This window comes from Pithys albifrons, chromosome 2 (genome assembly GCF_047495875.1).
Source record: "Pithys albifrons albifrons isolate INPA30051 chromosome 2, PitAlb_v1, whole genome shotgun sequence".
Lineage (NCBI taxonomy): Eukaryota > Metazoa > Chordata > Aves > Passeriformes > Thamnophilidae > Pithys > Pithys albifrons.
This window is the reverse complement of record NC_092459.1, coordinates 111,115,575-111,142,987: the sequence shown is the minus strand read 5'-3', so window position 1 is coordinate 111,142,987 and position 27,413 is coordinate 111,115,575. Positions and strand designations below refer to the sequence as shown.

The following is a 27,413-nucleotide window of genomic DNA, read 5'->3' as shown; positions in this document are numbered from 1 at the left end:
CTTTAATTTCCTCGATTTCACTGTTGCAATCTTGTATTACTAAGACAAAAAAAATGTAAATTGCATGCAAATGCTAATTGTGCAGCACTGAGATTTCAAGAGGCCATCTCACCATAGCAGCAAACGCTTCAGTTTCCATCCAAGAGACAGTCTGAGCTGATGTATTTAAATTAGGAGGAAGAAGCAATTAACTAGCAGGAAAAGTTTCATCCTGCTGTGGACAGACACACTGGTGGGTGGTGATGTAGAGCTCCCTTTTCCAGAAAAGCCCTGGAAGAAAGTAACAGGGGAGATGCAGTGAGAGCAATTATCTGCATCTGGAGGGAGCCTTGTCAGCTCCTCACAGATGGAGGCCAGGTATGTCACTGGGCATAGGCTGGAAAGGCCTGTTTCTTCCTATTTACGCTCACAGAGAAGCATTAGTGGAATTAAATAAGATTTTTGCTGTGCTTGAAGTGAGTTTGCATCATATATGGAAATACTGTATTGCTTCAAAATGTTCCTTTTTTCGCTTAGGGGTTTTAACATTTTATTTTATTTTGCATTCTCCCTTGGATGCAGAAGTAGCCCCAGGAGCAAACACTGTAACTGGCTAACTCAGAATAATAAAAAAAAAGAAATAAAAATCCCTCGTTATTTAAATATAATCACTTAAGCATGTAAAAGCTGTAAACTGTCAAGAAGAAGATTGTAAACCACAGGCTCAAGTACATCCCTAGCCCAGTTTCTGTAGAGCTCCTTCTCTACCAGAGACTCAAACCGAATATTTGTTGGTGGTGAGTGTTCTGTTTGAGCTATAAAATAATTACCTTGTCAGATTCTTCAAAGCATTTAGTATTTGAGTGTAAAACAAGAAGGTCAGACTCCCTTACTAGAGATCCCCGCTGTAATTGCTCTATTACGGTTTTGAATATGTGGCGTAGTTGTTTCTTGGCAAAACATGCACATTAAACCTTACCTTTACAGATTTTTGTTTTGTTTGCTGAACTACAGCTCAGTAAAACACAAAGATATGACATTCTGGCTGTTTATAAAGCTGCCTTCATTTATAATATTTTTATTTCATATTGCTTGAACTCATTGGCAAAATAGAACATGGGGTAGAGACCCAAGAATTGCATCACGAGTAATTCTTTCTTTACTTGTTGGATTTTGGTTTTAGGTTTGTTTTTATGTTGTTGGGGTTTTTTTTTAATGCTGCTGCCCAACTGAGGATGTGCAGTTACTTATTTTCATATTTCGCTGGTGGCAAGGAGAAATGTATGAAGAATGTGTGAGCCTAGAACACCAGAACTGAGCATGGTGTGTACTGTTCTATCTCTTGCCCTCTAGCCCCACGTATCTGCCAGATGAAAGCTTGTGGTGTGCTATGAAGTTATCAGGGACACCTTTCTGCTCCAAGAAGTAGCTCCAGGTCTGAGGGGCTTAAGCAACTGAGGAAGCTGTGCTGGAAGTGGGGATGCTGTGGGGTGCCACCTCCTGCTTTCCAAACCTTGCACAAGAAGCTGGAGGAGCAGGAACAGCTCACCCAGACTCCTCCTGGCCAGAGGCTGCCTCCCAGGCCAGCAGTTCCAGGATCATGTGGCATCATGGACACCAGAAGTGATCAGTAGTTTCCTAGAGTAGTCTTGTAGAAGCCCTGCTCTGGAGGATGCTTGTGAGGTGGGAAAACCACCAAGCAGAGCAGCTGCAAGTTCTTTGCTGACACTTTGTGGGAGCAAACAGCCTGTTGCCCTGTACTGTGTGTCCTAACCCCGGTGGCACTGCTTTCCCTAGTTTTGTGAAATCTCTTCAAAGTATTTCAGGGAGTGACATCAGCTCCCCTGGGCTGGTTCTCTCCTTTGTACACCTCTGTGTGAGAGTTACAATGGTGTGTGGAGATTGCTGTGCCACACAACTGAGGTTCAGGACAGGGTTTGTATACAGGCAACAGATCTCTGGCTTTACTTCCTTCACTTCAAGTCTGTCAGTTCCTGAGCCATTTCAGACCTGTGCAGTGGCATTTATAGTCCAAGATGTGACTTCAGTATCAGCACTAGATAAACTAGATCATTAGTATGGTCCTGCTGTCGGTCTGAGGTCTCCTTCCTTCTGCCCAGACAGCTTTCTTGCCAGTGACTTTCAGGCTGTTTCTGGGTTCTACAACATAAAGATACATTAATTACCTGTATGTGTTTGAGCTTTGGGATCCCATATGCTATGGGTCTGTCTGTGGCCCTGCTTTAAAGCTTGCCTTCCCCTGGGCGGGCTTTTCAGGTGCTGAAAGCAGTCTGAAGGCCATTTCGGAGAGGCAATATGGATATCTGCAGCTGTTAACCTACCCAGAGATGAATTTGTGGCCTGACCTGAAGCTGCAGAGCTGTGCAATGAAAGGATAATTGTTCATGGAATAGTAACCTGCCTTGAAGACTTCGTTTTTGGTATCAGGCCAGATGGACAGATCCTATTGTCATGCCCACGATCAGATGCAGATGGTTCAGGTTACTGTGTATGAGGGGGAGCAATTTGTTTCTAGTTTGGCAGTTCAAATTCAGATTAAAGTTCTAGACCAAAATAAATTATCAGTTTACTGCCAGCTTGAAGTGCTTCTGTCTGACATCCTGTGTCATCCTTGGTATTTGTTTATTAGCAGGCAAATGGTCCCAGAGACTGACTACACTGCTGGGGCTTGGCTCCTTCAGAAGAGGACAGAGGTGTTAGGATTTATGTTACCTTTTTGAAAATCCAACCATTGGGTGGATGTGGAAAATAGCCTTCTATCCTTCTCACAAAATATGACAGGTGACAAGGTGTAACACCCTACCCACTCTTAGAAAACTTTACTGCTGTAACTATACTGATGTAGTTAAAATAGGAGAACAAACCCAGTTGCAGTGCTGTTACTATCAGTGTAGGAGTACTGACATGTTCAGCTCATTCCAAGGCAGAACAATATTAGCAGAACTTTAATTTCAACTGTAGCTTTTAAGAGTTAAGACCATGTTGATTAAGAATAAAACCCCAAACCCAACCCAACAGAAGCAAAAAAAAAAAAAAAAAGGACCATCAGACTTCCTGGAATAGTTATACCGGTAATACTTTACAGTGTAGCTAAGTACAAGTTTGCATGTGATCCTTTCCCTCATCCATCTGTGGAATTATTCAATTAAAATTAATACATGCAGCTCAAGTTTCAAATGCCTGTAATAAAGTAGTTGCTGAAACATATGTAGAATTTATTTGGTAGATAGTTTCAATTAGTAAGTTTTGAGAAATGTCCATGCTCATGGAAAATTCTGTGAGCTGGAAATCAAGCCAAAATGCTAAAATGAGTGATAAATTCTGCTGGCTCTTATTAAAATATTATAGCTGGGAAGTCCTCCTGTGGAGTTCCAGTTCATAGCACTGGTGGATAGTTTGTGTGAGAGCTGTAACAAGAAATTAAGTTCTGTTGTTAATTGATGTAAAATTTACCTTTGTCCTGCATTGTTATTCCAGTCGTCAGAAACCCTGTTCCTTTTTTTTTCTTTTTTTTTTCCTTTTCTTTGAACTTTTTCAGCTAATTAAATGGGTCAGGTCTCTCCGGGATGCTGGCTGCTTGCTGGCTATAAATATTGCAGCGAGCAGCCCAGAGCTTCCATCCATCCCTGGCCTCTGGTGGGAGGAAGCTGAATTGCTTCACTCTTTGTCAAAGACAGTCTGGTGTGTTGCTCTTGTAAATCGAGGCGAGTTTTACATTTAACTCTCATAAGTTTGTTGAAAAAGCAAACACTGTGCTACTGAAATGGAGGTTTAATTTCAGCTCAGCAGGCTCAGCCCGTGCTGCAGGACAGGAAGAACTGTCCCAGAGAGAGCTGAATTTGGGGTGTGCTGTGTGAAATCCTGTGTGGCCGTGACACACAGTTTATCATGTGGTGTGAAATCCAGTTTGGTCATGGATTTATGACAGTAGCTCAAAAGTGTAACTCAGCTGAATGCTGTCTGTGTTCAGCAAATAGCAGGAGCTTGGACCTAAAAAGGACATTATGAGCTTACCCAGTCTTACCATTTATACACTGGGATTATAAACAAATTGGGTAGTGAGAGCTCCAGTTCACTCTCTCAAGGAGTGAAATGGGACATAACATTCTTTGTCATGTATTGCTTGCTTTCTCAAACAAAACTTTTGGGTAAATGTTACATTTTTAACCACTTTGTCCACAGAAAGCAAATGGAAAGAGTGAACTCAGTGTTTACATCAAACCAATCAGCAAGTGTGTCCCAGATACTCATGACTGAACTAGATTATTTGCTTACCTGATGAGTAAGACGGGAATATGTCAGAGATACTTTCTCCTGTAGAACCAAACTGTGAAAACCTGAAACCCAACAAATAAATATTTAATTATTACTATTAAAAAGAAACTGGTACTGTTGCAGATGGTTGTTGGTTATCAAATTAGAGCCAAACAGGTGAATCTCTTCCTTGAATGGGTAGTAAAAGAGGTGGAATACAGCCTTCCCTTTCCCAGTGGCAGAGGATCCTTCTTTCTGCTTACTTATTCTTTATGAAATGCCAGTGAAATGGAGGAGTGTGACTAAAATGTGCTCTGGGGGTGAGCACTGTCTTTGTCACCTGCTGTGCAACATCCAGTGCAGCAGAAGCTTCTGTTTAAGGCTTTTCTCTGAAGCCAGGATATGGTGAATTAGCTACAACCATGACTGGTGGGTTCCCATCAGTCCACTTATGCTTCCCTGTATCAATTAATTTTAGACTGTGGTTCAACTGAATTTAGCTATTTAGAAGTTATGTAAAGTGGAACTATCAGTTCAGAATTTGAGTGAGAAGTATCAAAAATCAGCCCCGGAACACATCTGAAGGTTTGGAAGAGTCAGTTGTTAACATTGGTGGAATGATGATCAGGATACCATCTGAAGTTTGGTGTCTACAGCATTTCCATCTATTAATTTTTACATTACCATTTAAACCCCCAAACTTCACAGGCTAATGTACTTTTTATCTGTTAGCTGTAAAACCATTTAATATCTCCTACAATTAAGATAAAATTCAGAGTAAAACCTGGACAGAAGAGCAAGTGGCTTTTTACTTCTCTTTCTTTTGATGAGGATTACAACATTCAATTTCACTCTGTAAAATCCCTTTCCCCCCCTTCTAACTGAACAAATTTTATTCATGTTAAATATATTATACCTTGGTAGGGAAACCAATATTCCAGGCTCCAAAGGCTGAAATTGAGTGATTAATTAAAACCTATGTTTCCCTTGCTTGATTGACGTAATAAGAACAAGATAACATATAAGCACATTCTGGATTGACCACAATTTCTGCCAGCAATAAACTTCTTTCATTTATTAATTGGTAGTAAAAAACAATAAAAGGTCTTACTTCACATCTGTCTGAAATGTCAGTGAGGAAGGGAGGAAGGGGAAGAGGTGGTGTTGCTGTTTTCTTTCCTTTCTCATCATTATTACTGGTGTTGAGGCAAGTTTGGGTCATCCTTTTTCTTCTGTCTAGTACAGAGCTCTTGACCTCACTCAGAGCTATTAGTCTTTGTTGTGAAGTGACCATTGTGCTGTTGTGTACTGGAGCTCTACAGTTCATGATGGTGAAAGTAAAGGCAGAATTTGCTTCTGACCTGGTCCTGTAATACTGGGAATTAATGTCTGTGGCTTCCTCTTAGCAGAGTCAAGAAACTTTACAAAAATAAGGAAAATAGCCATGTCCCAAAATGTCCTCTTGGCTCTGCTGAAAGTGTTTTTCTTAAAGCTTCCTTCCCCTGCTCTTCTCAAGCCTACAATGTTATGTTGTTAAAAAAAAAGGGGGAAACAGTGTGACCCTTCTGTCCTTTAATGTCACAGTTTTGCTTCTAATTGTTACCCATCGGATTCTCTCCCATAAAGTACATATTTTTCTCCAGGAACTGACTCTTTTTCTGGTAACTGGAAGACTTTTCAGTGTGGTGTAACAGCAGAAAACTCCCTGGGAAGCACTTTCTGTCAATTGGCTATTGCTTGGCAGCCTAGCATTAAAACAGACATGGAGAAAAAGAAAAGGATAAAGGTTTTGAATTGCAAGAGAGCTCAAATCTTCTCTAAGTGTTGGTAAGGACTGGCATCTTTGCATTAGAGTAATTCACCTTTTCTTGAGTATCTCTTGTCGGTAACCAGCTAATTTTGGTCTAAGCTGCTTTTATATCACTGCTTCATTAGAGCTTGACTTCCTGGCTGTGCTTTTAGGGGCTACATTAGCTGGGCTCTTGCACACATATTTATATCCCACACACTTTGTTACATGGACATAGTTTTAAAAATAATGCTGCAGTGCCTTGCTGAATGAAGTTCAGGGTATCATGGTCTAGCTGTGTCTTGTCCCTTCTCCATCCATGACATATGAGTACACACTGCATCTTGATGTTGTTTTTAAAACAGCAATCTTTTACCTCATGGCTTCTATCTCAGTGTTTTTGGAGCTCATGTGAATAGTAGTCAACCTGTTTCGTTGCCTGCTTAAAAGGAGAGGTGGGTTGTAAACCAGGAGCGAGGCAAAGTGGCCTTTGTTTGCAGTGCTGATTGCTGTCAGCAGTATTGATCCAGCTCAGTTAGAGGTCTACTATGGTCATTGATATTTGCAAACTAACTGAATCAAGTTGTTTCTTATAATACGAATTTTCCCTAAGGCAGATGTACTGATACAAAGAAATTTCCGCCAGATACTACTTAAATATTAAATTAAATATTTACCAAATATTTGTTCCTGAAGAAGTACCTGATTGCACACAGATATATGTATAGATGTGCCCATTAATATGTGTTTACAGTGGCACTTGGCTTTTTATAGTTACAGTTTTATAGCACAGTCTGCCGTGCTGTGCAAACATAAATTAAATGAATCCTATCAATAAATAAAATAACAAAACAAGTACTTATTAGAGTATGGCATTTTACATGGGAAGCAACTGAAACAAGAATATTGCAGCCCTTGTTGCCTGAGATTCTCTTCATATTAGGAGATTCTGAGGTTACCCAGCATCTCTGAAGATGCTGAAACTCGTGTCTTGTGAGTTCTAGTCCTGGCTCTGTCCTCCAGGAGAGTGAGACCATGTGAAGCAACAGCAGTGAGGGAAATAGCAAAGAAAACAATCCTGGATTGAATGATCTTGGTGAGCAGGTTATTTGAGGTGTGAAAACTTTTACAGAATATTATCACCTCGAGAGAGGCTTTGAAAACACAGCAGAGCATTAGAAGAATGACAGAACACCCTGGGGAGCCCCACTGCTCCAAGAAGGAGACAGGCACTTATAGCAAAAGTTTTATTCACCTTTGGTAATAAAATGTAGAACTGTCAAAGCCACTTTAGGGTTATCATTTATTCCCTTCCCCTTTATTCTTAAAACATTGACTGCCACAGGCTAAATGAATTATGGTTAATTAACTGGGTCAAGTACTGACCGACTTTCTGTGCCTCTAAAGAATGTCTGGAGTCTGATTTCTCTTTGTCTTTTTTTTTTTTTTTAAATCCCCTGGATTTTGGGAGAGCGGTGATGTGATGTTTTTGTTGTGGGAAAATTCACCCAAATTGTGGAAAAAAAAAATTCTGTGTTACACTTACCTGTTTTAAGAAAATTTAACCAATCCGAATTCTCATGGAATCATATTCATTATTCTAAATGATGTGTATATGTGTCTGTATGGTTGATATAGAGCCCAGTAGCTGAATGAGTGAAGGGAGCTGTCACCTTTTCCCAATGGCTAAAAGTGACATCCCAGCTGAGAGATGCTCACAGTGACTTTTCTGGCTGCTGAGCCTCCAGGGTTTTCCCTGGCACCCAGGGCTTGACTGAGCTGCTCTTCTTGCAGGATACTCAACATTTATGTAAGAGGACATAATGATGATTGCTCAGCCTTCATTCAGGCTGTCAGCCAAACAGTAATAATCACCTACTCCAGGTAATGTCAATCTGGATTAACCCAGACAGTCCAATGTAAGTGCTGGTGTACAAGCAACAACATTCTCCTTGAAATCTGGGAAGTATCTTGCTTTCAACAATTCATGTGGTGCAATCAATAATGGGGTTTACAGTTACTGGGGAGTAAGAGATAAAACTCTCTAAACTGCAAAGATCCATTCACATAAACTAGAATAACTCTTTTAAAAGCCTCAAATGGCTTCTCCAGTTTACTGATAAAACTATCAGCAAATCCAGTCTTGTCACTGATGACTTATATGACTTACCTGCTTGCAGGATGGAGCTTTTCAGTGGCAAACTTAACGGAATAAAATGTTACACCTCTGTGATTCATTCAAGTACAGATCAAATTCCAAATACAGCACAATTGTAAGCAGTGTTTTGTAAGTGCTTGGAAGCACTGAGTGTGATAATGTAACAACAAAACTGATGAGAAAATGAGGACTAGCCGTTTAACATCAGAATTGATCTACCTGAACGTGAACAGCTGTGCTTCTCATACAGACTCTGAAGTGAAGGAGGTGCTCCTGGGGCTCAGCTCTGCTCGTATTTTAGCATGGCCACCTAAAATAGGTCAAATGAATTATGCTTTGAAAGTGCTTCCCCTCCCTCCCCCCCCCCCCCCGCCATGAATTGCACAGGGAATTCAGATGAATTCCACATGGACAGACTGGACATGTGATATAATAGAAGTCCATAACTGGTTCTGTTTCTTCCCTTTAGTTCCATGTATTTACTAAACTCCTGTGTCCAGCTCTTGCGAAGAGTGTTAAACCTTGTGGTTGCTGCATGCAAGAGGGACTAGACAACAGACTTTGGATTTTGGATTTTTATCCTTTTGGATAAAATAAAATCCAAAGGCATATATTCTGCGAAGTCTTTGGATATCACTTTTGACCTTACACTGTTTCTAGAGAAAAAGACATTTTGCTCTGGAGGTGAGGGAGCTTTCCAGAAACCATTGGAAACCATTGGAAACTTCTGTTGGCTTGAGAAAGACTTAATAGAACTTCTTAAGCAAGTTTGTTGGTTTCTTACAGGATAAAAATATCCTAAACAACAGTAACAGGTGGCTTGTTATCATGTGTGTTACAATATTTCCACTGACTTCTGGATCTCTTCACTAAGTCCTGACCCTTCCTTAGTACCACTGCTTACTGCTAATTCCTTTAAGAGATGGTTGGATATTTATATGAAATAGAGCTCAAAACATATGGGCATATCTAAGTCAGGCCTTTCTGAATTATTTGTAGGAGAATGTTTCACTGTGTATTAATCAGTAGAATTCACAGGGATCATCTGATGGTGTTTTAATATGAAATGCACATTTTGGGAGTGTTGAAGTGCTGGCTAACACCTCTACCTGCCAGATTTGCCAAGACAAGCAGATTAGGCTTTGGTGGAGGCAGCTGAGTAAGAAATGAGCCAGGAAGACTTGAGTGGTGACACTCAGACCTGGGCCTGACTGTGCCAGCTCTTTGGAGCTTGTGCAGATCGCTGGCCCCACCTGAGATCTTTATGCCTTCAAAGCATTCAGAGTAACTATAGCACACTAATGAGAAAGTGTGAGCTTGCCTGGGGCCATGGGGACTTAGTGGACTGATTTCATGTTGGGTAAGCTTTAGTGCTCAGTGCTATTTCACATTTCTCCACCAAGGTTTGAATGAATCCTTTCTTGTTGGTGCTTTGTTCTGTGTTATTTTGGCGCCTGAGGCTGGCTCTTCTCTTCCATGGCTCCCATAGTGAGCGAGTGCCTTTAACTTCAGACTTGGCTCCCATCTGTGTATTTAAAAGTAAAACGATTTCTAATGCTAATTGGGAAAATGAGAGAAAGAGAGTTTAAAAATTCATATTGAATATTTATAAGCATCCTCAGTGCATTTGGTAAAACTCGGATGAAAAGGTTTCTAAAAGGTTTCTAATTTCTGCTGCGAGGCACTTTGTTGTGTTTCAGCTTTAATGGCAACTGAAGCAGTGAGGCCTGTGGGGCCTGTGAAGGCTCTAAAGACATTTACTTGTACCAGGTTTAGGTCATTTTTTCCATTGGTGTAATTACTGAGCAGTAATGAGATGAAAGACCTCACCTGTGCTGGTTTGTGGTTCCTTTTAAAGACAGGAGTGATGCTTGGGCAGTGTGTGGATTCTGTAGGGGAGAGATGTTTTATGTTATACTCTTAAAAAAGAAAAATAATTAATTATTTAGGGTGAGTATTCCTTTTCTTTTTTTCTCCTCAGAGCAGACAAAGAGTTTCTTTAGCACCACCAGCACATATTTATGCTCAGAAAGGCAAGCAGCCCTGAGGAGGATCTTTGTCAGCCTGACTGACTGAGGACTTTCCATGAATCCCATTCACTGACAGATCCACTTGTCCTGATTTTTGGTGACCAAAGAAGGTGTTTAACGCTGGGGTAGCTTTGCTTGCATTTATAAATGATTTTCCCCAAACAAAGTTGTTACACTGTTGTCCCCATTGGTAACTTGGGAGAGGAACCTTAACAAAAGGTTGAAGTATAAGCTGGTTTTAGAATATTCGTTGACTGGGGAGAAAGCATTGGAAATGGTGCCCAAAAGCTGGCAGTGTGCTGTAGGGATGCTGCATTACATGAAACAACATGGGAAGGCTGGGCAGAGATCATTCCCATTAAAGAGATATATGTAGGTAGAGCCCTGAAGTGAGGCAGTAAAATAAAATGTTAAAGATAAGGAGCCAGTGAAATTTAATGTTAAAGATAAGCCTGGGAACCAAGATTCCTCTTTATTTTCATATTGTATTTGTCACCTTTTTAAACTAGTGACAAGGTGTGAATGCTGGACCTCTCACTGAGAGCCAGGTAAAATACTGATGCCACTGTCAGCTTTATTCAACTTGGTTTATCTTTTTAAGCATTTATTGCTGCTTCATAATACTTTTGCTGCAGATGAGCTTTCCTGGCCAGGTGATGCTGATTCTTTTATGGTTGTAGCTGCCTGTTTATTACCCTTCTGCCCAGGGGTGGCATCTGGGGAAGTACAGAGTAAATTTTCCACTCCCTTTCATTGCTGGGGAAAGACTATCATATGTAAGGAGGAGAGCGTAGAAAGGCTGGGGACCGTGAATTTAACTTACTTTATTTCAACAATACTTACATCTGGACTTCTGTGGTGGAGCAGTAGTCTGAGGACAGCTAAGATACCTCAGACAGAGGTATTGATGCCAAAAGTGTGCACAATATGAAGTGTTTCCTGCTTCTTTCTATCATTCTAATAGAATCATAGTATCATTAAGGCTGGAAAAGACCTTTGAGATCATCAAGTCCATTTTTCTTTCACATTAGCCTCTTCCATTGAAAGGGTTTTTCTTTTCTCCATTTAGTTGAACACTGAATTTTTAAAAGGCATTTTCTGGTCCATGTCCTTTCAGGAAAGAGGTTAAACAGATTTCATCTTTACTTCAGAAAGTATTACTAATAACCATAGGGAGGCTGCAGATCAGAAGAAAAGGAGGAGTCAGGTGGATTTGTAATGTTCTGCTGTCCTTGCTGTGTTGTATTTGTGTATTTGTGATTCTGGTTTTGCTTGTGTGTATTTTTTGGCAGTAATTCTATACAAATATTGAAAATAACAAAGTGCCTGTAATTGCTGAGAGTCCTGCTTTGTACTGGACTGCACTTACACATCAAGGCAGTAGTAGGCTCTTTTCTAATTCTAAATCCTCCTCACTTGAATATTCAAGTGCTTTCCAGTAATTAGTTATCTTACTTAATTGCTACTTTTTCTCTGAGGGCAGGAAGCTTTGCTTCTGTCTCGCAGAAAGAACCTGAGCCCCCAGGCTGAGTGCATTGCTGTTCCAAGGTACATGCCGAGCCTGCTGCTGCCAGAATAGGGAGCTTGACTGAGATGCAATTCCAGCTTTACAACGAAGATATTACAGAATAGCTACTGCTGGTGCCACTTTGGAGACTTTATGTACAGGAGCCCTTCTGTTTTCATTTCACTTCATTACATGCACTGTTCATTTTGCTATTTGCCCTTTTGCTGTAGCTCCAAATCCGAGGAGGCCTCCTGGGGAAGTTAATAGTGGGAATGTGAACCCTGCTGGGAGCTACCTGCGTCCTGCAGCTTCCTTGCTGCTGAGGAGTCACTGGCTTGGTAGCAGGAGTTTATAGAATTGAAGGCTTCACTCATTGCTTGTGGTATTCACAGATCTCAGTGCAAAATCCTCATCAAAGCCGGTGACATTTTAGACCCTTTGCTGGCGTCTCTGTGTACATTCATTAATTTTAGGAATTTACTTCAGTGTCTAGATTCTTCCTGCAAATTGCTTGGTTTCTGGTATTAATTATTCACAATCCATAATATTTGATCATGTCATCTTTTAGGTTTTGCCTTCCTGTGTCTCCCCCAGTTTCATTGAGCTGCTGTGAAAACCATGTGAACCATAAAATATCTGAGTTCCTCAAAGATATCCACTGGGATAACTGTGGAAAGAGTGAAATAGTCAAACTTAGTCATGACTTCGTCCATAAATCTGGTCATTGTTGTACTAACTGCAATTGCAAGTCAGACTTGACTACATCAACTTTAAAAGTTTGCTATATAATATATTGCTTCCTTCTAAGAGGCAGTAGAAACTAACCCCATACAGAAAATGAACAGCAGATACATGTTATATATTTCCAAATTGCTGAGACTGTTCCTTAATGGAAGAACATCAAGATCAATATTTGACTGGAATTGATTTGAATGGTTGATACTGAGATAAAAGGAAGGAAAATGGCCTGATTTTACTGAGAGAATTAGAGGGGTAATTGGGCCACATCTTGCAATGGATGGTAATGGTTTGCATGCCAAGATGGATTTCAGGCTGTAACTGATCTGGGTATTTAGATGTTTTGTGGTTTTTTTTTTTCCCCTCCCATGTTTTTAAGGCATGATGTATCCAGTGTGGGGGAATGGCATTTCCTTGAGAGTCAGATCTATTGCCAAACTGTGAATTATGGAAATATCTGATTACCCGGTTGGTAAAGATGTCAGATACAATCTTAAACATAAATCTGCTTTTAAAACAATTACCTAAACCCAGACAGAATTTGAACCTTCGAAGCTGTGACTCTGAGGATATATATGAAGTCTCAGAGATTTCTGCAGCCACTACTTCGAGCTTTCTTAGCCTTCTTTCTCCTTCTGCTTCAGCTGCTGTGTTCTTCACATGCGTATGGAGCTGATGCAAAATATTCTGATTATTTGGCCAGAAAAGCTCTCCAATTGGCCATGCAGATCAGCTCCAAGGAACCACAATGATTTTCATGAAATCTCCTTAACCTTTTATATGCACTTAAAAAGGGATCTTTTTGTTATAACAGATCACTTTGATTATTTTTAAGTTACTTTGCATTGATGTATTATGTATCATACACAACAGACTTTTAAAGCTCAAAATGAAATGCTTTAATTTCAATGATAGTAAATGTTCAATTAACATAAACATGAACTTTGTAGGAAAAAAAATTACCCCCAGCTTGCGTACTTATTTTTGGAATATGACCAGATTTTACATTTTCAGAATTCACTTTCTTCCATTCCCACACTGCTTCACATGTTCATGGAACTGCACCAGATATACTGATACATTGACTGAAGCAGAAGATGATTTTGTAGAAGGAAATTTGTATGTGTGCACTGTATATACCTGTATACAGGAACAGAATCTGTTTTTATGGCAGCAGGATCCTGCTACTCTTACTCAACCCAGGTTTTCACAATGATTATTCTATCTAGACATCAGCCTCAGTATTTCAGTAAAGAACTTTGAACTCCTGCTAAGATGTTTACATTATCATGAAGTACAGATAATAAAAAGGAGAAGAACAGGGGCTGTCACAGCTGTTCTGGAATATCTCTTTTAAGTAGTTATTTTACATGCAGGGTAGTCAAACCTTTGAAGTTGAAATATTCACAGCATTAACATATAATGAAACTTCTCAACCATTTTTTTTCAACTTTTACAAGGAGAAGCTTAGTTTAAAAATGCACAGTCACTTGCTTAGATTTAACCAGAATGTCACTACTGAGTTGGAATGGGGAAAGAGATGTAGAAGTTGAGATGTCAGTGAAGCCTCCTAATTGACTGCTGAAATTGGGATGCTGTTCTCCTAATATCATGTCTTCTCAAAGCTAAATGTGTACTACCCTTCCAGCTACTGGCAATCCTGAGGAGAGAGATGAATTTAATAATGGCCATAGACCTTCCTTCCCCAGCATGTGCCTTCAGTGGGGCTGAGAAGCCCTCAGGAGGCATTTGCTTGCTGTCTAGAGGTCTTGGACATTAAAGCTGCACCACACTTTTCTCACCTGGACACTGAGCTGTCTGTTTTATTAGTATGTGTTTTCCATTTCATGGTGTTCAGAAGAAATTTCAAGTACCATATTTTTCTGAGAGTGGAAATCTCTTTGCTCTCTGCCTTGTTCCAGTGTCAGTTTGTGTGCATTAGAGCAGCTCAGCAAAGCACTTGTGTGATGCTTTTTTGCTGAAGGATGCTCTGTGTGGTTTCAACTCATTTGCAGTTCATTTTGTTCTTTTATCCTGGCTTTTTCAGGAAATAGGGAGTACATCCTGTTGTGATTTGTGTCAGGAATATTGGCACTGTTGTTCTTTAACATAAGGTGGAAATAGTGCTGAGTGTATACAAGTGAAGTTACACCTTGTAAACCTGTAGCAAACAACTGCAGTGCTGCTGGGCACACTTTTCAAAAGTAACTTAGGAGTGACATTCCAAGATGGATTTGGGCTCTTTGGCATAACTCTTGACAAGTCTTACTGTCGATTCCTGACTCACTTCACAGGCAGAAGATTTCTTGTCATCTTTATTAACAGCTAATAGCTCCATGATGGATTTTTTTCTTTCTCTCTCTTCCTCAGCTCCCTTTTTTAGAATCTGGATACTTCTTTTATCACAATGGCATTCCTAAAGCCAGGAGAAGACGCAGTCTTCAACACAAGCTTCGTCTGGAGAAGGACTCCAGGGTAAGTGTTTCCTCCTTATGTGCAACTATCATGTTTTCTCTGTGACAGATCATTTTTTATGAGATCAGGGAGATGATCAAGTCTGTTCTTATGGCTGCATTTTTTTCCCCATGCTCATTTCAAGCTTGGTGGCTGCTGTGTGCACACACCTCCCAGACAGCCTCAGCTTTTATTTTTAAATAGTCCTACATTTTCCAATATGTATTCTCTCTCTAATAAGACTCAGTGATCCCACAGTTTGCAGGACAACTCTGTCCACTCTGTGCTGTGGGGAGAAGCCATCAGGGTACATCTAGTTGTCCCCTCCATATATCCTGCAATGCATGGATTCTCCAGCCCAGAATACCTTGTGGAGTGAATGGTGGCACTTTCCCTGCAATCACACTGGAATATTTTCACAGGGAATGTTGTACACACCAATTCCTAAAAGAGTGTATGCTGTCCAACTTCAGTAATTCTTTCTTTCATGGGCCCTTGATTGCAGTGTGTGTGCTATGTTTTCAGAAGCATAAACCCCCTCAGACAGGAGGAAAAGGCCCCTTTTGTGAAAGGCTACAAGTTGGCAAATTCCTTTTTCTTTTATGCAGAGTTTTTACACCAGTTTAATACTGGGCTGGAGTTGTGCCAGATAGCACAAAAAATGTATTTACTGCCCAAAGAAAGTAGATAAGCCTGAGGAATGATATCATGACAGCAGATAGATTATTTTTTAATCCTTCAATAGGATTTAAACTGTCTGCACTGCGAGCAAAAAAGAAGGGGGAACAATTTCATTCCAGACAGAATCTGACTGTCAGCTGTTACACAGTTTTGGATCACCTATGACAAGGGGAAACTTGAGTAGGAAGAGAAGGAAAACAGGCTAAATAAGATCACAATTGTTGTTGTGACACCAGAGCAGGCAAGGTCTGATGAATTCCCAGCTTAACTTTCCTACTTCTGCAGAAGTCTCAAGTGGTTCTGGGCTCAGGTCCAGCTGGGATGCCCATGGCTGGTCTCTCCTGAGACAGAGGGCCATGTGATTGGAGCAGGTTCCAGGTGATGCCTGCCCCATCCCCTTGTCCTGAGGTGCTGAGAGCTGAGTGCTGGCAGGTTCTCAGGGGCTGCTGCACATCTTCCACTTCTGCAGGATACCTCTTCCTGGCCCCCTTCTCCAAAGCTGGTACTGGGTACAGGTTGAGGGGGTTATAAGGACCAGTTCAACCAGCTTTGAATAAAAATTCTCAGGCTTCCATCATTTTGTGGACTAAGCTGAGACCAGAAAGCAAACTGCTGAGGAAAATCTGCAGTTAGTAGATACTAAAGCAAATGTCCTGAGATAGGTGTTTCATTTCCCCAAATCACCCAATCTTGTAAAACCATTTCAGAAAAAGCACACAACTAAGTGAGTACATTGCAAACTAGTGTCTGAGTACAGTCATTGGACAAGTGATTCTGTACTGGAAATAAATAGTTAAGTCTCTGAAAATTTTACAAATACCCATAATATTTGTATGAATCTGCCAATTCTGTCTGCAGCTTAATATTATGTGTCTGAGAACTCCTGTACTAATTCCAGACTGCCTCTTGCAATGATTACCTCTAGACTAAGTGTCTGCACTGCTATTAAGAACAGCTTAAATGAGTCTGCTGTCTTGTTCTGAGATGTTCTCTGTTGTAGTCATCTGATATTTGCAGCCTCTAGACTCCAAGTTGGCTTCTGTCACGTGCAATGAAATCTCATTTTTGCTGTTAATCTCCACCTCATCCTGATGCTGCAGAGCAATGGCTTGGCTCTCTGTGGCTTCTTCCTTTGAACTCAGGGAATAAAGCGCTGTGTTTAACTGAGAATGTCTCCCGTCTGAGGAAAAGGATGGTCCTGGGTGTATTTTGACTTCATGGTTTACCCTGGAGGATGGAAGGGGGATGGAGCAACATTTCATTTCCACATGTAACATGACATTTTCTCATCTAGCCCTCCTGCTTACTCTGTCCTATTGGATAGTCTTTGAGCTCTTATGATACCATTTGGGTCAGTTGCTTTATGTAATACATTTTGAGAGCAATTAAAATCATTACTCTTATCTCTCTTCTTCTTTTTTATGTGGAGTTTGGAGAAGTCATTAAAATTCCTGTCATATTTGAGTATAAGTGGAAACATGAGTTGTGTTGACAGTACTTAATTTCAAACTCCAAAAATAATTTCTGAATTTAATGGCAGCTTTCAAGACCATTTACAATCAATTTTACTTAGCAACAAATGTCAGCACTGTCATGGTTAATATGTTAACGCCTGAAGCCAAGAATAAAATGTTCCTGTTGTCAGGCTATCCAGAAAGAAAACTTCCACCACAGGGCTGTAAAAATCTCCCAGGAAGAGTTATGGTAAATGCTGCAGTTGCTTGGCCCTACCCAAATGTTGTGAGAAAGTGGGCTGCACCTATTCTGTATACTTTGCACTTTTAAGGAGATTGAAATTTGTGGCTGTTTTTAATTATTAGTTGAAAAACAGCACAGCTGTTCACTCAATTAATTAATGTTCTTTAATCCAGTAAGTCCCTTGAGGAACCGTGTCGGTTTTTCCAGAGTCTGTGGAGACAGATGACAGAGCACTATGCAAACAGGTTACTGCATCATTTCCATGCTCTGCATGTCTTCTAAAAAGCTTGAAAATGCTTTGTTGTGTAAAATTTGCTGTATGTTTTGACCACAATAATTTGGAGATAAGCTAAACACATACAGCAGTTGTGTCATAAACACCATTGCTGTCAAGGGGTGAGAAAGGAACATCATTAAGATGCTGTCCTAGAGATCCAGCAAGAACTAATCTTTACCTGAAGAACAGCCTCAAATACAATGGTTTTGACATTTTTTAATACATTCATGTGGCTGAAGCCTGAAGCAGTCCAGGCAGCAGGTGAAGGCACATGTAATGATGTCACATAGTCTGGGGTGCTACTGAACTGTTGAAGAAGAAAGTGCAGACACATGAAGCACCTTGGCTTTGTCTGTCAGTGCTGTCCTGGCAGGGATCCTCACTGTCAGGGTTGCAAATGCCACAGTGCATTGAACTGCTTCAGAGACTGTTTAGTTATTTAAATTATTTTCTCTGGGGTGCAGAGAACCTTCCAGGAGAGTTTGCTCAGAAATGACTCTTTCATCAGTTGCAAACTTTCCTGATTTCCAGGTGCATTTCTATTTTGTTATTTTAGCTTATGTACCTTTGGTGCCAAATAAACTGGGGAGAGGATTTCCTTTTAACATTTTTTACGTGTTTAAGCTGGAATCCTTAATGAGCTAACACCCAGCAACAAGAGCTCCAGCATTCTCCATGTGCAATTGCATTTTTCTCTGCCTTTATCTGTTAATTGCTTCAGTGGAAATGTCGCAGACCAAAAGGTCAGCCATTAGACTGGTTTGGCCTGGGGAGACTTCACTTAAGGGGCTGCTGGACTTTGCCCTGGAGCTGCAGACAGGGAGACAGTCCTTGCCCTGACCCACAGGCACAAACAGCTGGGAGGAGGTGACAGCAGGGACAAGGGCCCTGGGCAGCATAAAGCCGTGAGGAGCCAGAGTAGGATGGGACCACACATCAGTGTGAAGGTGAAGGGACAGACTGGAACAAGAGGGCAGAGTCAGAGAGGAGGCTGAATTCTTTGGGCATGGAGGAGCCCAGGAACTGAGTGGGACGTGGAGAAAGACAGGGATAAGCTGGAGAGACTGGAAACGAGGTGTCCACATGGACATCAAAATGTGCCACCTCTTGAGTGCAGGTCACAACACAACCTTAGGGCAAGGTGATCTTTGGAGAGTCTCCCCTGTGAGCAAGGGGAAATAGAGCTTCTGTAAGAGCAAACTTAGTTTTTAATAATGAGGGCCAGTGGTATATTTCCTCATGTGATCACCCTGGAAAAGTAAATGAGAAATACAGAGAGACTTTATATTGTCTTGTTTTTTATTACAGGAGAGGCAGGGTGGGAAGTGGAGACCTTTCCGGCTCTACCATAGCTAAAAGAAAAGAAATCCCTGGGATTTGCATAATTGTGATTTTTTCAAAACTGACTTACATTCTGGCCTCCTGTATTAATACAGCCTCAGTTGTGTTTTTAATAAAACACTTTGAAAAGTGGCCACATAAGTAAAAGGAAAGAAAAAAATGCATGGTCATTATGTTGCCTTTCAGAGTCATACTTCTGTATTTTTGCTGTTGGTAGGTGTTTTCTGCTAGTAAACAGTCTTCCACTGAAGGAGCAAGAGTTGAAACATAGTTTGTTCTCTCAAAGATTATTTTGCTTTCTTTCAAGTTTTAGATAAAACCATTTTCCTCCCACACAGTCTCTCTTGTCAGACAGCTGCCAAGATTAATCCCACTCAAGAAAGAGGCTTTAATATACAGAGAGGAGCTGAGTCCCATTCCTGATATCTGTATGTGAGTGCATCTGTGTTGGTGTTGGGGGAATAAATATATATATGTGGAGGGGGGAAGGTGAAATGAAAATCTTCCAGTGAGAGTGAGGGAGTTTGGCACTTAGAGGATGACTTCTTTGGAAATAAACATCCCGGTGATGGCAGTTGTTATGCTGCAGAAAGGGATTCGAAAGGGAGACTTGGCTGATACCCATGCTGATACAGGAGGCTGAGGAGGGTGGATGCAGAGCTGCTTCCAGGTCTAGTTTCTAGGTGACAATGGTTAACAATACTCTTAGACTGCTTGTCTTATGGGACAAGGAAGAAAAGGGGACTGTAAATCCAGAGGGTCTAAGCTTTTAATTGAATAACTCAAAATCTTCGCTATCCATCACCAGAGATTCTTCACATACCCCCTTAACGGGACTGGCTTGTTTCTGATGGGACCATTGCAACCTGTGAAGGCAGAAGTGTCCTGTGCTGCCAGGCAAGGGGTAGCCAAGTGCTGCCAGAGCTTGATCTTTCATCCATGGCCACCTTTAGCAAAGGCGGGATGGATGGCAGCTTGGGAAGAAGGAGCACAGCTGCTTAACAAGCAGCAGCCCTTAGCAATGGCAGAGCAATGTAAATAAACTTTCAGTGCCTTTTCTGCAGAGTTAGTGACAGGCTCGGGCTGGGTTAAAGGTGGAGACTTTTGCCTCACTCCCTTAAATGCCAGCAGGATGAAAATTTAAAATCTACCTGATAAGATCAGGAAAACCCAGTTCTCCAGCCAGTGTAGAGTGCAGTGACCTGGGGGTACAAGGGGAAGGATATATCAAAGCTTTGCTTGCAGCTTTGGTCAAACCTCTGTAGTTGTTGTGTAGGCTGTTTCTCCAGCCTTCTGGTACTGGACAATATTCTGTCCCTGGAGCATAGCAGTAAGAGCATTTACAGTTACTTTTGTTAAAATGGAAATATTTGGCATCTTTACTCCTGCTCCATGCCCCACATCTTGATTCCTCAGGTTCCTGACCAGTGCTAGGGACTTTCATTTTCTAAGTTTCTGATAAAAGCTTGGAAGGCATCCCAAGATGCTTCCTCCTTCTGAGAAGAAATCTGGTCTGTTTCTGGAAGCTAAAGGGCAGCAGGAAAAGAAAGGGCCAGCATTTGACCAGTGCCCTGTTGTAATCCTGCTGTTGGCTCCCTTTGTGAGTAGAGGGATTAGTTTCCACACAGTTCACCACAGCAGTGAACCCAGAGTCATACAAATCTTTCAACCACTGTGGAGATAAACATAAGTGAATGTAATGCCCAAGGCTTGCTACCCACTCTCAGATCTTCAGGGAGGCTTCAGGTTCCCCATCATGTTCTCTGTTATGGATGTGTGTGTTCAGATAGAATGGCAGGACAAAAAGCCCTTCATTTTTCCAGCTCTTTTATGTAAATTCCTGCTGCAGATGGTAGAGGTGACTGAATTCCCAGTGAAGTCTATTTAGCGTTTTGCTGTAATATCTGCTGTCATGGGCTGGCATGCTGGTAGGATTATGCTCAGGAAAAGTTTGGAGCTGCCATCAATTTTATGAGGCTGTGGGGCAGCATTACATGAGCATTGGTGTTATCCTTTTGGTAGGAAATGGAACATTAAGTAATAAAAGCTCTGCTTAAGTACTTGTAATAAATATTGAACAGTCAAGGAAAACTCATTAGAGGAAATGTCTTCTTTGAAGGCTGAAAAAACCCCAACAACCCTCATACCTACAGACTATTCATTGAAGCTTGTGCTGGTTTAAAGGCGAACCAGCAAGGGAAATGAACTCACCACAAGAGAGAGATTATAAATCAGACCTAAAATTTAATAATAATATTACAATAAAAACACTGACAAAAAAGGGAAATTACTTTCAACTCACAAAAACCCAGCAGTATAACCCAGTGTCCTGGGGCACAAATGCAAGGGGGTTTGTTTGCCCTTGTGCTGAGACCCCTGTGGCTCCCCCAAGTCCAGAGCAAAAGGAAAAGAAAAACCTGTTGGTGCAGGCAAGGGCTGTGGTCTGGGCGAGAGCGGTGACCTCCTCCTGTCAAGGTCCTGCTTGCTCCTCTGGATCCGACAAGAAGTTACCAAAGTCTTCTTACCCACCACTTATGTACCCTCAGGGAGCACCCAGTCCCTCCCCCTGGGCAGGGACTCACACAATGGGTGATTAACTCTGGGAGCCAGGGGGTGTTGAGCTGTTGATGGCCCATAGCAGCTCCGCCCCCCTCAGGCTGGGTGTGAAGTGATAATGGCTCCCTGGGCAGCTGCTGCTAATGGCCCATTGACCTTGGGGAATGAATAGAGGGGGTAGAATACACAGCTTTGATCACCCTTCCACAGTGTCAGCTGGTCCCTCCTGCTGAACTAGGACAAGCTGCATTGCCAACCTGTGCACCAAACAAGATTTGAGTATGTTTTCATCAGTCACCCTGAAAAAATGTGCAGAAAACAGGCAGTGACTTTCACACATGGATCCCTGGGTTATTGTTTGTGGTGTGAGTTATCTTATGGTTTATCCAGTGTATTTGAGGGAAGGTTTCCAAAAATCTGTTCCAGTTCACAGAGGGAAGCCTCTTCTTGTGCTGTTAACTTTTTCAGGTTGATACCATCTTGAACTATTCTTGTTTTGCTTTCCCATTCAGCTCAGGGCCATTTTTGAAGATTTTGTGTTTCTGAGTCCTAATGGAGCCAGTTGGCAAGCATTATAAGAAAAAAAAGCTGATTTTGTGTTGAGGAAACTCTAACCAGCTGTATATCATCTGATAATTGATCTGGTGTATGTCTAATTGCTGAGGGAATTTAATGCTTAAACGGGCACGGCTTTTTAATGATATTTAGACCCTTTGCAGATGTTGGTGGGTGGTTCTTGAAGTGTGCAGGTTCATGAGCATTATTATTTGAGAAGCTGAAAAGAAAGAAGCAGCACAGATTACAGCACAGTGTTAAATAAAAGGTCAACTGTGCTTAGAGTCAGTTTGTGGGAAGGTGGAATTCAAGCTGCACTTCAGATGTAGAAAGAGAAAGGGTCTTACAGCCTGTGGGGCAGAGATAAGTAATTGTAGCAAATACGCTGCATGTGTTACAAGAACTGTCATTCCAAACAAGAAATCAACAGGGCTGTAAAGAGGAGATTTAAGTGTCTGATAAGTGAGAACAAACGTTTTCCCACTACTTTGCCCTTCTTGCCCTGCTGACAGAAGTAAGGGGCTGTTGCTGTGCCTCCAGAATGCAGAGGATAAAGTAGTCTTTAGGTCATGAAATGTTTGTTTCTGTGATAATGTCAAAAGAAATCTGTCAGAAATTCAGTGTGGTATCAAGTTTGGTTCGTGATTCTACTACACACATGGCATGGCTGTTGTCACTGCAGACAGTGATTGCTTTTTGAAAACTGAATCCTAAGGAAGTCCTATTTTTTGTGTCCCTGGCTTTTGTAGGCTCTGTGCCTGCCCAGCAAAGGTTGATGGGAGCTTAGCTGCTCATGGAAAGCCCTGCCCAGCTCTGTTTTGTGTAATTGGCACAAAAGCACTTAGCTGCTCTTTAATTGAGATATCACAATTATTGTATAAGAGTCAGTTTCTGTAATAAGAATAAAAAGACCTCTCTCTTTCTGATAATAAAAAATAATGAGGCCTAGAGTTACTCAGATATTTAAGCTGTCACTTAGGTTGACATGGTAGGTCCCCTTCACTGCAGTGTGAATCTGTTAAAGCATGTGCTGAAAAATTTCACTGTTTCTAAGTTTAAATTCCTCATATTAAGTGTGGCATTGCTGGCTTATATTTGGACTGCATATGTATATTGTATTTGTGATGTACAAAACAATTCTAAAGTAAAATATCACAATGCTATTGAGTATTTAATATTTCAAACAATTTGCCACTGGAGAAAATGCAAGTATATCCAGCACAATGTAGAAGCTAAGCTTAATTGATCTATTATTTCTATTTGTTACTCTAAAGACTGGGAGAAAAAAACCCAATCTATCAACATCAACGTTAAAGAATGTTGGAAATCTTTTATAGCTGTATCAAAAAGCACCATGAGCTGCACACAATAAAATAACAGACTATCAAAACGAGATCAAACTCAAACATACAATGTCTTTTATGAAAATACTGTATAAATGAAATTACAGGGGAAGCTGAAACTATTTCTATTAGAAAAAACATAAATGACTGTACTGCAGGGTAATAGACTGATAAGCAAAGGCAGTGCTGTGCAGATTTTTGTAGAATTTGCCAAAATGAAAAGTAATGATGCACTGCAGTCCTGGTGCCACTGGTGGCTGGGGGGTCCACGTGGTCCATGGTTTTAAGACAAGATTAGGTGAGCTGGATGTGGCTGATTGCTCCCTGCAGCACTGGGTGGTTCAGGTGACCTGTCACATCTTCCATCATTTTCATACTGCTAAAGACAATACTTGGGGACAGGTGGGGTAAGGCAGTAGAATGAGCTTTATCCCTCAAACTCACTTGTAACCATGTGGAAGTTCAGTACTTTTACAGAAATCTGTTTGGACAGCTGACCACACTCAGCCTCTGCTCTGCTGCCTGTAAATTGCTGAATTGGCATTAGTTAAATTTCTGCTTTATTGTTGATGTCTGTTCTCTTGACTACAGCATCTCCCCGGTTTCCCTCTGCCTTTTCCTGTCTCCCTCTTGTTTCCTGTCTGATGAATAGTCTCTGTTTTGTGGAGCAGGCCTTGCTTTTGTTATTTGTCTGTGCAATTTCCAGCCTTGGAGCTTCAGATGGGTCTGTTTAATATTATAATACAAGCAGTGGCAGTAGAGAGAACATATGGTTTAAGGTTTTTTTGTTAGTAGGACGTAGAGAAGAATGGCCAGTGTGAGCCAGTAGCTTTGGACTAACATGGAACCCTGTGTGATGCAGAAGTTTGCTTTGGTTTTGGACTAGTTTGGTTTGGTTTTGGAAAAGGAATGCAGTGCTTTGACGTGCTGAGCTAACAGTAAAGATCATGAGTATCTTGGCATTCATTGGCTCCAGTAACCCACAGCAGTAGTGTTGGTGATTATCAATGCCTTTCTGCTGGGCAAGCTTGAGCCAGCTGCTGCCTGTGTTGATGGAAAGAAGGAAAGCCTTGCTGGGCTGTGGCTGTGCCAGCATCTCCTGGCACCTGTGGTGGCCTTTTCCCTTTCCCATGCCAGGGCTTAGTTCAGGACATCTGGGGTTGACTTGGAAGATGGCCTGGTAGCACTTGTGCTTGATGAGGGCAAAATATGTGGGGGTTCAAAGTGACCAAGTCAACAACATTAGAGCTATGACAGAATTCAGACTGCCATGTGCAGGTCCATCTTTGAAGTTACATTCATTTTCAGTTTAGAAAGTGTGTGTCTTTAACTGTACTTCCTTTTTTCCAGTACAAGTAAATTGTATGCTAGAAAAGCTTCCTCAGGAACAATGCAAGACATTTTGGAGTCTGTTTTCTTTTGGCAAACCTCGAAGCCTCACAGAAAATATGGAGGCTGGAAAACTACCTTTGCATGAAACTCTTTTGAAAGACTGCGAATACATTGTTTGCCATGTACCAGAAGATTATAGAATAAGTTAAAATACTCTACCTGGTAGTATGTGATGCCCATGTATTTTAGACTGTGGGATGGTAGGTCTAGTGTGAAACAAAATTCATTTGTAACAGTTTATTTCTCTTCTCTCTCGTTTTCAGAAAATCAGCTGTTGAAACAGTTGACTGGGTTTCTTATGTGTACAGTGAGATGACCAGAACCTTTTATTTTGTAAGACATTGGCAATAAATAAAAGGGGGTACAGATAAATCAATAACGATGTAAGACTGGAACATTTTTTGGTGTAGTTTTGGGGAGTATCTGAGCATGCTGTACCAGGGCTTGTGTCAAAGGGCTTTGACTTCAACCTCCCACCACCACCTTTCTGCTGAGAGACTTAAGCTAAAAGAATTGATGCAGTGGCATATGCTACTATATCACACAATAAATGTGTAATGTAGTGCATCCACACATGGTATTTAACATACTTTACTGTTTAAAATTTGATGAGTGTTTTCTTTGTGAACAGCATTTTGGTCTATTGGTTTATTGCAGCCTTTTCCAAAACACTGTTGCTACAAGCATTCCGTATTTTCAGATCTTCAAAATGTGTATGCAACATCTTAAGGATAATATTAAAGGTTCGGTCTTTTTTCCCACCAACTCAGACGTCAACGAGGAGTTTTAAATACATTTGGGAAATGATTGCTTGTATACATGATGTGTTCAGTGAAAAAGGGGTTTACAAAGGTCACAGAAAGTTGATTGCAGTATTTGGGGGCACAATAGAAATGAGTTAAATGTTTAGATTGAAATTGTTTCTGGGTAGTTTGCTGCAGTAATTATTTGATACTGCACTGGAATAGGCTTTTTAGCCAAATGGGTGCCTCTTAACATCTGAGAATAGCCAATAGTAATTAAAATGCCACTGTGTATGTAATGAGTTGATGAAGTTGAATAAATGCTTCTTGGCCTTATGAACTTCCATACTGAGGGAGAGGACAGGACTGTGGGTAGAATGAAGCACCATGGAATTGCTAAGAAATACCTAAACATCTCTGTGATACATATTGTTCCTAATTATTTGTGGAATGTAAGTCCTATACAATTATAAATGGACTCTGGGCAATATTTCAGTTTTGCTTATAAGAAATGACAGCTGAATGGCCATATATCTGTGAAGATAAAGGTTTATGTTTTATTTTGATAGCATCTAGTGTCTGAGTGCTGATAAGAAATACACCGTTATTGTGTCCAGGTTTAATATTTCTTAAACATAAGAAGTCTGTCTTCGTGCTGTGATATCTTTCTTGACATAAAGGAGTACGTGGAAGGGATCCATGAGCCTTGTGCAGACATGAAGTCTTCACAGAAGAAGCAGAATTGGCAGATCTAATTGTTACTGTTATGCTCCTGGTCTCCCAGCAGTGTCACTAAGCTGATTACTGCTGGGCTCTAGGTTATGTAACACTGCAGTGCTGTGCTCAACATTAGGACCTGGTTCTCTTCTTCCTTTGCCAGCTTCTCACTTTTTCCTGTTCCTTTGCTTGGAGGAAGTCCAAATGCATTGGATGTATTCTCATCAAGAACCTGAAAAATAAAATAAACCACTGGGATGTGGAGATGCCCTGTGCTTTGTCTTAGACTCTCAGGCTGAGAGATTGATTACATTTGTTCCAGTCTTAACTTGGCTTTGTCATCCAGCAAATGTGATAAACTCAGTGCTGAGCCCAAGGTCTGTTAGGCTGCTGCTTTCCCTGGCACTCAGCCAGCCTGGCCCTGCGGAGCTTCTGGATCACTTTTGTCCTCCTGTGGTTCCACCAAAGTCAGGGCTGTTATGTCTGGAGGCATTTTCTCCTGGCAAAAGGAGAAGTTGGAGGAGCTGTCAGCTCTGGGCTCTGGGCAAACCACAGTCTAATCAGTGACTGCACAGTGACTTAAAAACATGAGATATCTTTCATAAACCTCATAGGTACCATTACAGCTGCTCCTTTTTACAACTCCAGACAAGCTGAACTCTTGTTGTAAAACCTTCATGCTTCAGCTGGATCATGGGGCAATGAGGATCTCTGGCAGAATTTGGACAAAAATGCGGATTCTCTTAGGCCAGGATATACTGACATAGTTGTACAGTTCTTGCTCTGTTTTCTTTTCTCAGCTGTGATGCTCTCCTGGGAAAACATTCATTGGAATCTGGTTAATTTGTTCTGGAACATGAGCTTTTCTTGGAATAATTCCATTGATTGCTATTGGACTGTTTATTTTCTGAAAAGAGGAAGGGAAACATCCATGTTAAACCTCTATTTCCTTCTTTCCAGCTCTAACCATATACATATCTCATAAATCTCAAGAGTCCTACCCCAAGTTGTACAGAGCACGTTATGAGAAAAGCTTAGGAAAATTTTTCCACTGGACAATTAGCTAACTAAAATAACTATTTTCCAAAAGAAAAATACTTTAAAGATTTCAACTCATTGTATTTCTGATAGTGAATCACAAAGAAATAGAATCTACATTTTCATATTTGAAATACTTAAT

At 41.0% G+C, this 27,413-nt stretch overlaps 1 protein-coding gene across 1 annotated transcript in view; it reads left to right on the top strand.

The window, feature by feature from the left end:
- Positions 1–27,413, top strand: part of PCSK2 (proprotein convertase subtilisin/kexin type 2) — a 100,075-nt gene that overhangs the window by 5,403 nt on the left and 67,259 nt on the right. The window contains exon 2 of the mRNA XM_071582096.1: positions 14,847–14,951. Coding sequence (XP_071438197.1) covers positions 14,847–14,951 — 105 coding nt within the window. The remainder of the gene's footprint in view (positions 1–14,846; positions 14,952–27,413) is intronic.